The sequence below is a fragment of the Triturus cristatus genome, chromosome 10 (assembly GCF_964204655.1).
Source record: "Triturus cristatus chromosome 10, aTriCri1.1, whole genome shotgun sequence".
Classification (NCBI taxonomy): Eukaryota; Metazoa; Chordata; class Amphibia; order Caudata; family Salamandridae; genus Triturus; species Triturus cristatus.
Window position 1 is genome coordinate 114,159,147 of NC_140593.1, and position 12,994 is coordinate 114,172,140.

General features: G+C 42.6%; 1 protein-coding gene across 2 annotated transcripts in view; it reads left to right on the forward strand.

Annotated features, from left to right (window-relative positions):
• Positions 1 to 11,206, forward strand: part of TGFBR2 (transforming growth factor beta receptor 2) — a 171,968-nt gene extending 160,762 nt beyond the window's left edge. The window contains exons 12-14 of one of the 2 annotated variants that reach the window (XM_085630568.1): positions 1,162 to 1,289; positions 8,664 to 9,593; positions 9,925 to 11,206. In XM_085630568.1, coding sequence (XP_085486694.1) covers positions 1,162 to 1,289; positions 8,664 to 8,843 — 308 coding nt within the window. In that variant the 3' untranslated portion in view covers positions 8,844 to 9,593; positions 9,925 to 11,206. Of the gene's footprint in view, positions 1 to 1,161; positions 1,290 to 8,663; positions 9,659 to 9,924 lie in introns of both variants that reach the window. The other variant, XM_085630567.1, reaches the window with a different exon arrangement.
• The last annotated feature ends 1,788 nt before the right edge of the window (positions 11,207 to 12,994 follow it).

Sequence of the window (12,994 nt, forward strand, 5' to 3'; positions counted from 1 at the left end):
TACATTTAAAAAAAAAAAAATTCTACCACATGATTTATCCACACACCATCATGCGGTTGACAATCATCAAAATGTCAGCTAAGTGGAGGCACATGTGCGTGCATACGTCAACACGCTGGAGCTTCCTAGCGTCATGATGCATATGTGTGCAAGCATGAAGATGCAAGTTTACATGTACATCATTTACACCAGTCGCGGCCGCCACAATAAAGAGGTGGTGGGGCGGAGGGCGGGTGGAGGGGTTACGGGGGAGCACGGGAGGGGGAGTGCACGGGGTTATAATAAAAAACAAATTTAAAATAAAAATGTACCTAGAGCTGCCTCCCGTGTCGCACTCGACATAGTCCCTCCTGGTTCGAGTAAGCACTGGGGACATGTCACGGACTCCCTGCAATCCCTGCACTGCTTCCGCATGAGAGCAGTGTGGGGATTGGTCTGAGCGGGCAGGAAAGATGCCCTGCTCAGACCAGGGAGTCTGTGGGGTTTCTTCAGCCCTGCTGCTCAATGCAGCTGGGCTGGAGAAAAGCTTAGTGTGCATGTGTGTTTTGGTCAGCCGGAGACGGCCAGCCAAAACACATATGCACACGTAGGGAGTGGAGATGCACACTTAGGGAGTGGAGTGAACATCGCACTCCTCTTCCCAATGCCCACCCTTCCTTCGCAAGCTGGCTCAGAGCCAGAAAATGAAAAATAAAATGATGACATTATTTTATTTTTCATTTACTGTCTCTCAGCCAGGCAGTGGGGCGATGCTTCTCCGCCATTGTGGAGGAGCCACCACTCATTTACACATATTTATTTATTTTTCCCATTCTGTTGACCATGGGCAATAAACCTCAACAAGGACTTGAGCTCTCAGTTCATCTTTGTCCCGTAGAGTACCCGTATGTCTGGTTTACATCGGACACCATCTTGAACGGAACCAAGGTTCGTCGCTGTGGACAGGAGTATTGTGCTTTCGGGTTTGATAGGCTGTTGCAGGTGGTAGATTAGTGTCACTCTAATAAAATGTGACAAACTTCCAGAAGGAACAGGACTACAGCTGAAAAAGATGTCTCTCAAGCAGATGTGAATGTGTGTTCATTTTCTATGTCCTGTGTCCTGCTTTATACGTGTGAACCTCATGTATTTACTGCTCCGTGTTTCTTTACTCTCTGGCAGAAGTGAAAGACTACGAGCCTCCGTTTGGATCCAAAGTGCGGGAGCATCCTTGTGTGGAGAGCATGAAGGACAACGTGCTGAGGGACCGGGGGCGGCCCGAGATTCCCAACACCTGGCTCAGTCACCAGGTGAGACCTTCCTGTCTGTGACGTTCACGTGTAGTGCGCAGAGAGTGTTTCCTAGTAACTAGAACCATTTTTCATGTTTATTTAACATATTAGTAAAATGAAGTGTGCACTGGGATTGAGAGTGAGTACCGGTTACCAGAAGGAGATATGGCACAGGAACAGGCTAAGAGCTTTGCTGGTCTGGTCCAGGCTTTTCAGAAGTTATAACTAGGCCTGGGGCCAAAGCAATGTGGGGACCCTCTGGACGAGCAGATGGCATCTGGCACCATCTAGTGCTATGCCCAGGTAAGCTGCCTTATTATTATGGACCTCAGGCCCTTGAAAGGGCCGGTCCTGGGTCATAATGCCCCTTTGCTCCTCTATGGGACATCCCTGGTCTGGTCCCAGTCTCGTCCCACCTACATCCAATCCAGTCATCTGGAAGGAGGGCGAAGGCAGACAATGAACAAGAGGAACATTTGTCATATCCAACCCCACGCCTTACTGCTACGTGTATTGGCAGTCTTTCCCAACTGCCCCGTTCCTCACTGTCCAAGGCGATATCATCAGGCTGGAAGGAAGGCTGGTGTCCCCAGGTTTCCATGGGCTGTGAAGGGAGCAGGTGGTGGGGAGGCGGTTTATGCTTTTCCGCTCCCTCTCACCCTCGTAGCCTACCTTCTTATGCGTCCTTTGGTCCTGCTCCGTTCCATCGTTGCTCAATGAGTTAAGACCAGACTAGGGATAAAAGCGTACCTGACTACCATTGTCATAGGTGGCAGGGAGCACCTCTGTCCTAGCCCTTCTCCCTACTAGTCCATTGATAATGCAATCCTACACGCTTCCTTCCACCCTATTAATATTTGGGCAGTGAAGTGTCAGAGAATTCACATAGGATTTGATGTCGACGGAGACTACACAATATTTTTGCTAATAAACTTTCACACCAATGGCGTGTAAATATCTTGTAAAAATTGCCCATAGCATGCAAACTGAGCAGCCCAGCTTCTGACTGATGCCAGCCATAATGGGGCCTATTCCCTCGTGAGAATACATTTGATGACCTAGGCCCAGGAGGTGCAGTTTATTGACAGAGGTGTTTGAGGTATTTCAGATGGGACGCTCCTATACCAATAGGAAGTGACTGCAGGCATGTGAGGAGTTCTACCTGCTAGAGATATTTCTAAAAAATTGATTTATAGTGTATTTTGCAGCACAGTTTCCCCACAAAAATAGCTAATAATGCATGGACATTCTGGTCATTTGAAATAATGGGACCCTGGAATTAGACATGGGCTTTTTTCGTGTTCAAAATGGGCCAAACTTCTTCCTTCATTTTTGTATTCAGGGTTCTGTCATTTTTCATACCACTGCATGTATGAGTGCTCCTCACATGACACGAATGCTCCACCTTGTGGCTCACACACGAGTACTCCGCCATCTGAATTACACGAGTGCTCCACCTTGTGGCTCACACACGAGTAGTCCGCAATCTGGATTACACGAGTGCTCCACCTTGTGGCTAACACACGAGTACTCTGCCATCTGGATCACAGGAGTGCTCCACCTTGTGGCTCAAACACGAGTACTCCGCCATCTGGATCACACGAGTGCTCCACCTTGTGGCTCACACACGAGTACTCCGCACTCCGCCATCTGTATCACACGAGTGCTCCAACTTGTAGCTTACACGAGTACGCCGCCATCTGGATTACACAAGTGCTCCACCTTGTGGCTCACACACAAGTACTCCGCCATCTGGATCACACGAGTGCTCCACCTTGTGGCTCCACCTTGTGGCTCACACACGAGTACTCCGCCATCTGGATCACACAAGTGCTCCACCTTGTTGCTCACACACGAGTACTCCGCACTCCGCCATCTGGATTACATGAGTGATCCACCTTGTGGCTCACACACGACTACCCCGCCATCTGGATTACACAAGTGCTCCACCTTGTGGATGACAATAGTGCTCCACCTGGTGGATGACATGAGTGCTCCACCTGCTGGATGACAATAGTTCTCCACCTGGTGGATGTCAATAGTTCTCCACCTGGTGGATGACAATAGTGCTCCACCTGATGGACGACATTAGTGCTTCACCTGCTGGATTACATTAGTGCCTCACCTGATGGATGACAATAGTGCTCCACCTGGTGGATGACACTAGTGCTCCACCTGGTGGATGACTTTAGTGCTCCACCCGGTGAATGAAAATAGTGCTCCATCTGGTGGATGGCATTAGTGCTCCACCTGCTGGATGACAATAGTTCTCCACCTGGTGGATGACAATAGTGCTCCACCTGATGGACAACATTAGTTCTCCACCTGGTGGATGACAATTGTGCTCAACCTGGTGGACGACATTAGTGCCCCACCTAGTGAATGACACGAGTTATCCACCTGTGGCTGGCAATAGTGCTCCACCTTGTGGATGACCCGAGTGCTCCACCTTGTGGATGACATTAGTGCCCCACTTACTGGATGACAATAGTGGGCCACCTATTGGATCACACTTGTCACCCACCTTGTGGATGAGATTAGTGCTCCACCTACTGGATGAGACAAGTGCTCCAGCATGCGTGGAACATAAGGGCTCCTCCCTGTGACGTTTCACCTCCTATTGGTGAGACCCATGTTCCATTTGTTGATGACGCGCATGCTTCACCTCGTAGTTGGCATACGTACTCCCTTTTGTGGAGGCTCTTTTCGGTATTTATAACTTGAGGCACAACCTTATTCACTTTGAAACACAATTCTATTCCTATATCACACGTTTGCGGACAGCTCTGAGAATGTAGTGCAGGCAGAGTTGCCGCTGATCGTTCATTGTCATAAAGAAATCCGTAAACCTACCAAGAAAAATAAAACAACTATTTAAAAAAAAAAGTTTATATTTCAGATTCAGTGCTTAAAGTTGTGGTTAGGAACATGCGTCCAGAATGCTCTTTTTGTCATATCCGGAACAATACATCCTCATCCTAGTTAGCATGGGATCTTATTGAAGTTTGTTGAAGTTAATAAGTGCAATGCGTCTGTATGTGGTCACAGGACTACCTGTCTACATTGTAGTGCGTCGACAAAGGACATCGGTGAGATTGGATAAGCAATCAGAAATTTTAAAAGTTGGTCAATAATTATTATTGTTTACCTGCATACTGCATTCACTCAAGAGCATCAAGTAGGCAGGAACTTTTCATGTTTGTGTGAGGGGAAGAGCTTGGAAATGGGTGCTAATAGTTTTATTCTGCACATGCTACCAAGCACCACCTTTTGTTTATTGCTGTTTCCTTTCTCTGTATGTTATTGTAGGTCTCACTGGCAATTAACTCCTGTTAATTGTCAAAGTTAATGGCAGTAACACTTGAAAACAAATGCCCTAACAACATGTTCCACCATGGTACACCATAGATAAATATGCAAACAAGCACATTTGACAGAACAAGTGCACGCACCGAACAAAACAAAAATATGCAGCATTGGTAACCTCCATGCCTTTTATATCCTTATTATTCACAAAAGTCAACCTAGATGTCACATAATTATGAGATGGTAGGGATGCCAAACGTGCTACAATTAACAGAAGAACATCCACCATGCAGCCATTAACTCCTCAACATAGATATACCAATGTCACTAGCCTCCAAGTAACTCTGTTGTTGATTGGTCATAGACCACATACAATATCTAAGCCGTGCAGAAGTCAGTTAAACCCTTCAATGTCATCGCTCCAATACCAGTGACTTACCCATTCAGCTCAGAGGATACAACATTGCCACTCGGCGAGAGCACGGATAACCGTTTTGCACATTCGTCCAGTGCCAATCCTCGCAATAAACAGACCTATGTTTGAACGAAAACATAATGCATGAAAGCCATACATACAGAGTGATTCATATTGCAGTCTGCTGTACTTAATTTGTGTCCGTGGTTGCAGTTGGTGGGCACTGGCTCGCCTTTTTGGGGTTCTGCCCATATTTTTCATCATTTAACCCACTGCAAGAGAGATATAGAGAGAGAACGAGAGGTAAAAAGATGTAGGAAGAGGAATCTAGGCTTTGCAGATTTGGTATTTATCAGCCCAGTAATACAGCAGCAACAGAGGCCGGAATTTAAAAAAAATATGTTTCAAAAGTTCTGAACTGAATTGTCATGAAGCCTCACCCTCATATAGGTGGGTCAACTCTGTGCATACAACAACTCTACGAGGCCATAGTGATGGCAGCCTGTGCTACAAATATAGGAACAGCATTACAGCAGAGCATAGCAGGTACATGGTCTGCCCTTCTAGGTGCTGTTGCTCAGCCCCACAGTGGGAGCTTTCGGGACGCTCTGCTGTCGAAGACTCAAAGTAAACAAGAGCCATGTTGTAGTAATAGGAACATGATGTGTAGCGTCTGCTGCCTGCACTTGTCTAGGTCACAAAGTTGGCAGCACGCATGGCTGCTCTGAGCCAAGCAAGGCTTTGGCAGCAGGTACACGACTGTCTGGGCCCTCAGTGCTCTCTGCTCTGTCGAACGCCTTTTTCAGAAGAAAAGACAGGATCTTTTAATCCTCTGCTGCTCTCAGGATGTTTGGCTTCCGCAGCTGCTACACACACTGCCTAATTAGTCTGCCATGGCCTGATCAGACTTGCCCTAGTCTCGCTTTTGTACACTTTTGTGATCCTATAAAAAGAACTCTGTTCCTTTTGAGAGATTATAACACACTGAGTACATATTTCTTAAATTTTCAAAGATGGGATTGCATGTATATATGGCAAATCGTCTTCCCAACAAGTTACTCTGAAAGGCCTTTAGCGGTGGAGTGGAATCAGTCACTTGACAAATTTGACATTTGACTTTTCCGTAACTACCCTACTTTCCTATCATAAGCACCAATCAGTCAGGATCTCACTTGACTTCCCCCTAGGCTAGTCAGTCTGAAACATGAAAGCAATATGATGTTAGTGTTGAGTTGGTTTTACTGTTATTATTAGTGTTAGTGGTCTTAGTGCCACTGTGTTGGTGTTAAATGTCGGAGTTAGTATTGGCAGGTTGTTAGACTTGGTGTTGTTACTATTGGTGTTTGCTTTGTTCGTTTTAGGGTAGTTGTTGTCAGTGTGGTTATACTTGTGTTGTTGTTCTCATCATTGTTAGTCGTATTAGTTTTATTAGAGCTGTAAATGTTGTTATTGTTTGTAGTCGTTGATACTGTTAGTTTTATTGTTATCATCGTTAGTGTTATTGTTTTTATCAGTGCGGTCATTGTTTGTGTTTGTTAGTTGTGTTAGTGTTAATATTAGTGTAGGTAGCAGTTTACTGAGCGTTAGCGTTGTTAGGTTTAGCATTCTTAGTATTAGCCTTTAGTTTTATCATTGTTAGTATTGATATTAGGGCTGTTAGTGTTCATGATTGTGTTGTTGGTTTTGTTAGTGGTGTCAGTTTTACTGTTGTTAGTTTTGTGTTAGTAGTATTAATGATGTTAGTATTAATGGTATTAGAGTTGTTAGTTTTAGTCTATTTAGGGTTGGTATTAGTGCTGTTTATATTAATAGTGTTTGTGTTTTAGTGTTAGGGCACACATTGTTAATGTTAGTGTTTTTAAGGTTGGCATTGTTAGTATTAGTGTTCTTAGTGTTATAGATAGTATTATTCCTGAAAGTATTGCTGTTAGTGTGCATGTTTATTAGTTGTGTTAGTGCTGATTTTATTGTTGTTAGCAGTTGTGTTTGTTTAGTGAGTGTTAATGTTGTTAGGGTTAGCATTCCTAGTATTAGTGTTTAGTTTTATCATTGGAAGTGTTGATATTAGTGCTGTTAGTTTTTATGTTTGGATTATTGGTTTTGTTACTGTTAGTATTTTCAGTGATAATGTTGTTACTTTTGTATTAGTAAAGTTAATGTTATAAGTGGTAATGTTGTTAAGGTTGTTAGTTTTAGTGTACCTAGGGTTAGTGTTAGTGCAGTTGGGGTCAATACTGTTTATATTAATATTATTAGAGTTGTTATTGTTAGTGCAAGCATTGTTAGTGTTCTTAGAACTTGATAATCCCTATTCAGGAAAATATTGTGGCATCATTGCTAGGATCCATAGATGATATCTCAGTTACTAATCCTCTTCAGGGTTGTGCTGAAAAATTATCTCAACAAATTTTAAGCAAATTGAAACAAGAAAACAGCATCAAACCGTTCTTGCCAATGAAATCAATGGTGTAAAAGATTTCCAATGCTTCTTGCTCGGTTCTGGGATCCGAGAAGGATGAAACTGCAGAACGAATGGCAATGGCAGAGCAGTGAAGTAAATAAGAGTGGAAAAGAGAGGAAAGGAAAAAATGGGAAAGAGGAGATGTATACAAAGGAAATAGTGAAAAACCAGAGAAAACTAACAGGTTTGTTGTGTGCAAAGTTGCAAAGTATTTCCCTTTTTTCTTTAAAAAACCTCATTGTAGTTCTAAAGTTAAAATAATTCTGAAAACAATCCACCTGAAAGAGGTTTTGTGGAAAAATGCCAATTCTATCTCAAAGAAAGTCCTGGAATATACTTACCACAAAAATGTTAGAATCTTTTCTTGTATAGGCAACGTTTTGCACAGTCGGCAGATCCTTGCAACCTGTGGGAAGTGTGTAAACTTTGTGGGTTAACATTTTCGCAGACATACTGGTGAGGGAAAGCTGGAGAGAGGAGGGGGCAGAAGGCCTGCCTTTAAAGACTCTGCCTAGAGAACCCATCATTCAGGATTTTATTTCGGACTGTCTGATACCGAATCCGGACATTTCACTCAAGCCTTCCGCTTATCCATATTGACCACTGGTTGACATCTTGCCCCAACATATTAATTGCCAACTTGCAGCGGCAATGAGTTAAACAAAAAGCAGCGACCAAAACCCTTTGATAGATAACATACAACACCGTCTTAGAGGGTTAAAAGGGGACAGAAGATGGTAGATTTAAGAAGCCGTGGACTATACGTTTGCAAAATTACTGTGAATTCTGCAAATATTTGAAAACTGGTAATCGACCTTTTGAGCACTTTTTTTGTGGAATGTTAGGGAAATTTGGCAAATTGTAGTCTATTTAAGATGGGTGGAACAGATGAACACTGCCTGGGCTACACCAGTTTTAAAAGTCACCTCATACACTTGATAGGTCCCATGATTGAACAACCCTTGAGACACAACACACCTGTACTTAAGCACGTCATTTGGGCCATCTGACAAGTGAGTTTGTAGCCCCCAACTAAGAAACTACCTCTTGTTACATGTCAGAGTCTACGCCATCCTCATCAACTTCAGCAAGTGTGGAAAGCCTTCTTCTTCATGTGTCCTTCAAATCTTACAATAGAATAGAGCTATACGTGCTGTTAATCACTTAAAATAAGTAATAATGACTAATCTATTTTCCCCCATTTCTGTAGGGTATCCAGCTGGTGTGTGAGACGATCACCGAGTGCTGGGATCACGACCCTGAGGCCCGACTGACCGCGCAGTGCGTGGCCGAGCGCTTCAGTGAGTTGGAGCATGGGGATAGCCTCTCGCAAAGAAGCTGTTCAGAGGAGAAGATTCCAGAAGACTGTTCCGTGGACAACACCTTGTAAGGATGGTTTGATTGTGAACTTGGAAACAAGTGTGGCAGGACTGACCTCTGGATATGGATTTAAAGAAACTGTTACCAAAAAACAGGATGAACTCAGCTCTGCTCACTTCAAGCTTCTCTCCCAAGAGGAACAAGGAATTATGGGAGTGAAGAATGGGATGATTTGCATCTGAACTTGGAACATTTTCAGAGGATCAGCTGAGTCAACGTTTCCTCAGGAAACACAATTTACAACAGTCATTGACCTTTGCACTTTATAAATACCTGTATATAGCTATGGAATAACTATTTTTATATATACAATAATCTCCTAAAGAATCAAGCTAAAAAACACATCCAGGAAAAAATACAAATAGGAAGGCTGAGCTACTAAACAAAAATACTAGTGTGATAGTATAGTGCTGCATAACACCACCAGGAAACACCATCAGGAACCGAGCATATGGGGTAGAGGATGTACTCAAGCCAGTCTCAAGGATTTGGCTGTACCTGGAGCTCCACCAGTAATTTTATACTGATCTAATATGGTGAGTTAACTAGCCTCATTCTCCATGTCTTTAGAATTTTGTTTACACCGGTGAATTCCTCACATAACAAATAGGAAAACGTATGCTAGGAAACACAGAATCCAGACACACCTTTTCTGCTGCTGTTTTAAAGATAAAAAAACTTGTATTCAATGAGGAACCAAATAGCAAAGTTTACCTCGTATTAATGAAGTAGACAATATAATTCTACCCTGGACAGGTCGGCTGCACTCAATGGAAATCTTTTATTTCAAATCTTCAGTGGACAGCAATAGTCCAGCCGCGGTTGGTAGTGGGAGTAGCTGCCGGGCGGTTACGTGGGGAGGGGCAGGGTGGGGGGTAGTAAACTATGGATTACGGAGGTTTTCAGGTAAGTACACATATAAATAAATAAAACGAATTTCGTTGCGCGCACTGCATCCCCAAATGCGATGCAGTGCACGCAACGAAATTCGTTTTATTTATTTATATGTGTACTTACCTGAAAACCTCCGTAATCCATAGTTTACTACCCCCCACCCTGTCCCTGCCCCTCCCCACGTCACCGCCCGGCAGCTACTCCCACTACCAACCGCGGCTGCAATAGTCCACCACTTCTGTGGCACAAACTTGTATGGGAGGATCTAGCCATTACGAATGAATGGCTTTGTAAAAGAAAACCTAAGTCTTGCTTTGCAGAGGGGCAGTATGAAGCTTTCCTGCTCTTTCTTTTACCTCATTTGATACACAGAAAACAACAATCAATCTAGGACTTGGATACCAATAGGGACGTCATGCATAACTAAGTGTATGCAAAACACAGGTTGGAATTGCAAATGAAAATCATTGTATGAAATCACAAAAAATGAAAAAAGATTTTAAAAAAAGCAGAGCTGCTTTTTCCATCCTTTCCATTATTTTCAAATATGTGGTAAATTCTGTAGGAGTTTTTGATTGATTGGCCTTTGTTGGACTTCACTAATTTAAGTGTGCAGAGAGGCCAACATACATAACACTGGCTGATAAGTTATCCATGCACGTGTGTGCTGCTCTGTGGTGATCATTTAGCAGAGCTAACTATAGATTCATTCATAGGAAAACAACTGCTCTGGATTAAAGGTTCTCAGATATTACAATATGTGCAGAATGGGACTTTGCAGTACAATCAGTATGCTATATAAGGTAGCAGGCAAAATGCAGAGTTAATGCAACATCTATAAAATATGTGAAAACCCTCTAGTGCATGGCCTATTGCATAATGTTGGGCATCGTAAATATTTTGAAATAAAACGATTCAATAGTCTGCTCTTTAAAGCAGAAAAAAATACAGACACTTTACCCATTAGCTCTCGTGTCTTAATGTTGAACATTCAAAATTGTCCACTGGGGGCACTGTGATGTCACCAAGGATTATAATAAAGCCATCTTGCTATTTGTGAGTGGCAAACAATTTGTCAGGGGTCACAGGTCAAAGATCATGTAGATCATGTGAATTAAAGGTGTGGATCCCAAAAGTGAAACAGGCCCTATGACCTCGCCACATTCTCTCACTTCAAATTAAACGTCTTGACTCCATATCTAGGCCAGAAGCTGAAGGCATTCACATAATTTAAGGAAAACACACATTTTTACTTCATATAACAAAAGCTAAAGCCCAAAATATTGTTATACTTTGAGGTGGGTATCATTTTAAACTCGATTTTGTCAGCCAAAGTCAGGTATCACTCAAAGCTATTAAAAAACTGCTCTACTTTATAGTAAGATTGTTTTTTATTTTTAAAGAAAGTTATTACAGACTTTGATTGTTATTACATAATAAAAGTGGTGGCTCTTCCCCTTGGTTAGATGCCTAAAAAGCTCAAGTTTCTTTTGTTGTTTATTACCATAATTTTTTAAAAAAAAGCTTTTAACATATAAAAAGTATTCTCCAAGGGGTCCGTCATCTGGAGCTGCTCTGCAGACACGTACAGCCTGGAAACATGGGTGCAAATTTACTAACACTTTGCTCCAAATTTGAGTTACAAAAGTAACAGAAAGGTGTTGGTGGGATTTACTCTCCAACGCAAATCTTTTGTGTGTGAAGCTCTACTTTGCTTGAAGGGGACTTACCTTGAGTTGTATATGGGTGTTACCATGCAACCACCCATGTGTGTTTTGATGCAAATCCCTATCTACTAAATTCAGCAATCACATAAGGCCCCGGGTCTCCACAAACAATTGTGTGCTGCTCCCTTAGAGCTGTCGAAGGCGGGGTTAGCTCAGGATTTCTCAGGCCTAGTACTAGAAGCCCTGAGAGCAGCCCCTGTCCATCACCACACCAACCCTGGTGATTTTCTGTTTCCACTACATGCGGCGGACCTCTGGTCACTAGTCTCACTTTTGTGTTCTAAGGAGGCAATGCTAAAAAGAATATATTTGTCTTCAGCAGGATACATGAATGGATGCTACTTCCTAGAAAAAAACCCAGACAAAATGAAGAGTTATTTTCAATCTTTCTAAAGCCACTTTTTGTAATCAAACCCCATAATTTGATTTAAGGGACGGTGAGTAAATATTGCATTTTTGTACGTGAAACAATATTGAAAGATCACAAAGTACCACCCACTATTGGACCTAGTAGGGGTGCATAGGTACCTCTACTCTTAAAAGCAGTGCCCTCACTGAGCAGCACGTGCAGCATCTGTTCAAGTGGCATGTTGCATTGTGTTTTTTTTTTTTGGTTTTGCTTGTAATAATGTCATTATGGGCTCCTACTCCCAGCATTCAAAGTGCTGTTGAATTGGCTGAAACTGTTATATATGATATGGAGCCACTTGTCTGCTCTGTTTTAAAAGTTTGCAATTCATCCAGTCCGCTACAAAAGCTTCCTGTTTCACACATTAACCTAAAAGTAAAATCTGTTCACATATTTTGTGAGGGTTCAGTCTCTCATTCACATCATGCATTAAAACATGCTATGTGCAGTGCAAACCGTTTAGCCTTTTATGTAGTGGAAATGTTTATAGTGAGTTTCACAGCATAGCAAAGGTACAGTATGGGCAGCAGCAGCGCAAGCTTCCCTAACACAAAGAATAAGTAAAGGACAGGTGTCAGTAACAGAAGGAACATCATATGATATTCTTACATATAAAGGATAGACACAGCAGAGAGGGCTAACACACTAAGGAGGGAGTAATTGAAGTTAAAGGACTTGCACTCTCACTACGAACAGATACAACATACAAAAAGTGCAACACTCCTGGATAAAACAGCAAGATATCTTATGGAATCACCGTACATTCATGATGGTCCCTCACCAACCTGGTGGTTTGCTTCTTCATTGGGTTTCACATCTTGCATTTACCAGCATCAAGTGTACTGATAGTCACTGGTTGTTTGGGTTCTCTGGTTCTAGGTGAAGTTATGTACCTTATCACAACATTTAGGCCACGTCACTCTATTCCATCGATATGTTTCAGTGCTCAAGTATTGCCCCTACAAGGTCAGGCACCTTCCTCAGGACTATTAGTGGCTCATATCATCAAATACCGTGAGACACTTCCTGGTTCTTAGGCAATGTTATGTAAGTGCATCCAATATATCCTCTGTCTTTTCATAACAAGGGTCTATAGCAGTGGAAACGCCCCTTCTTCATAGAACAGGTACA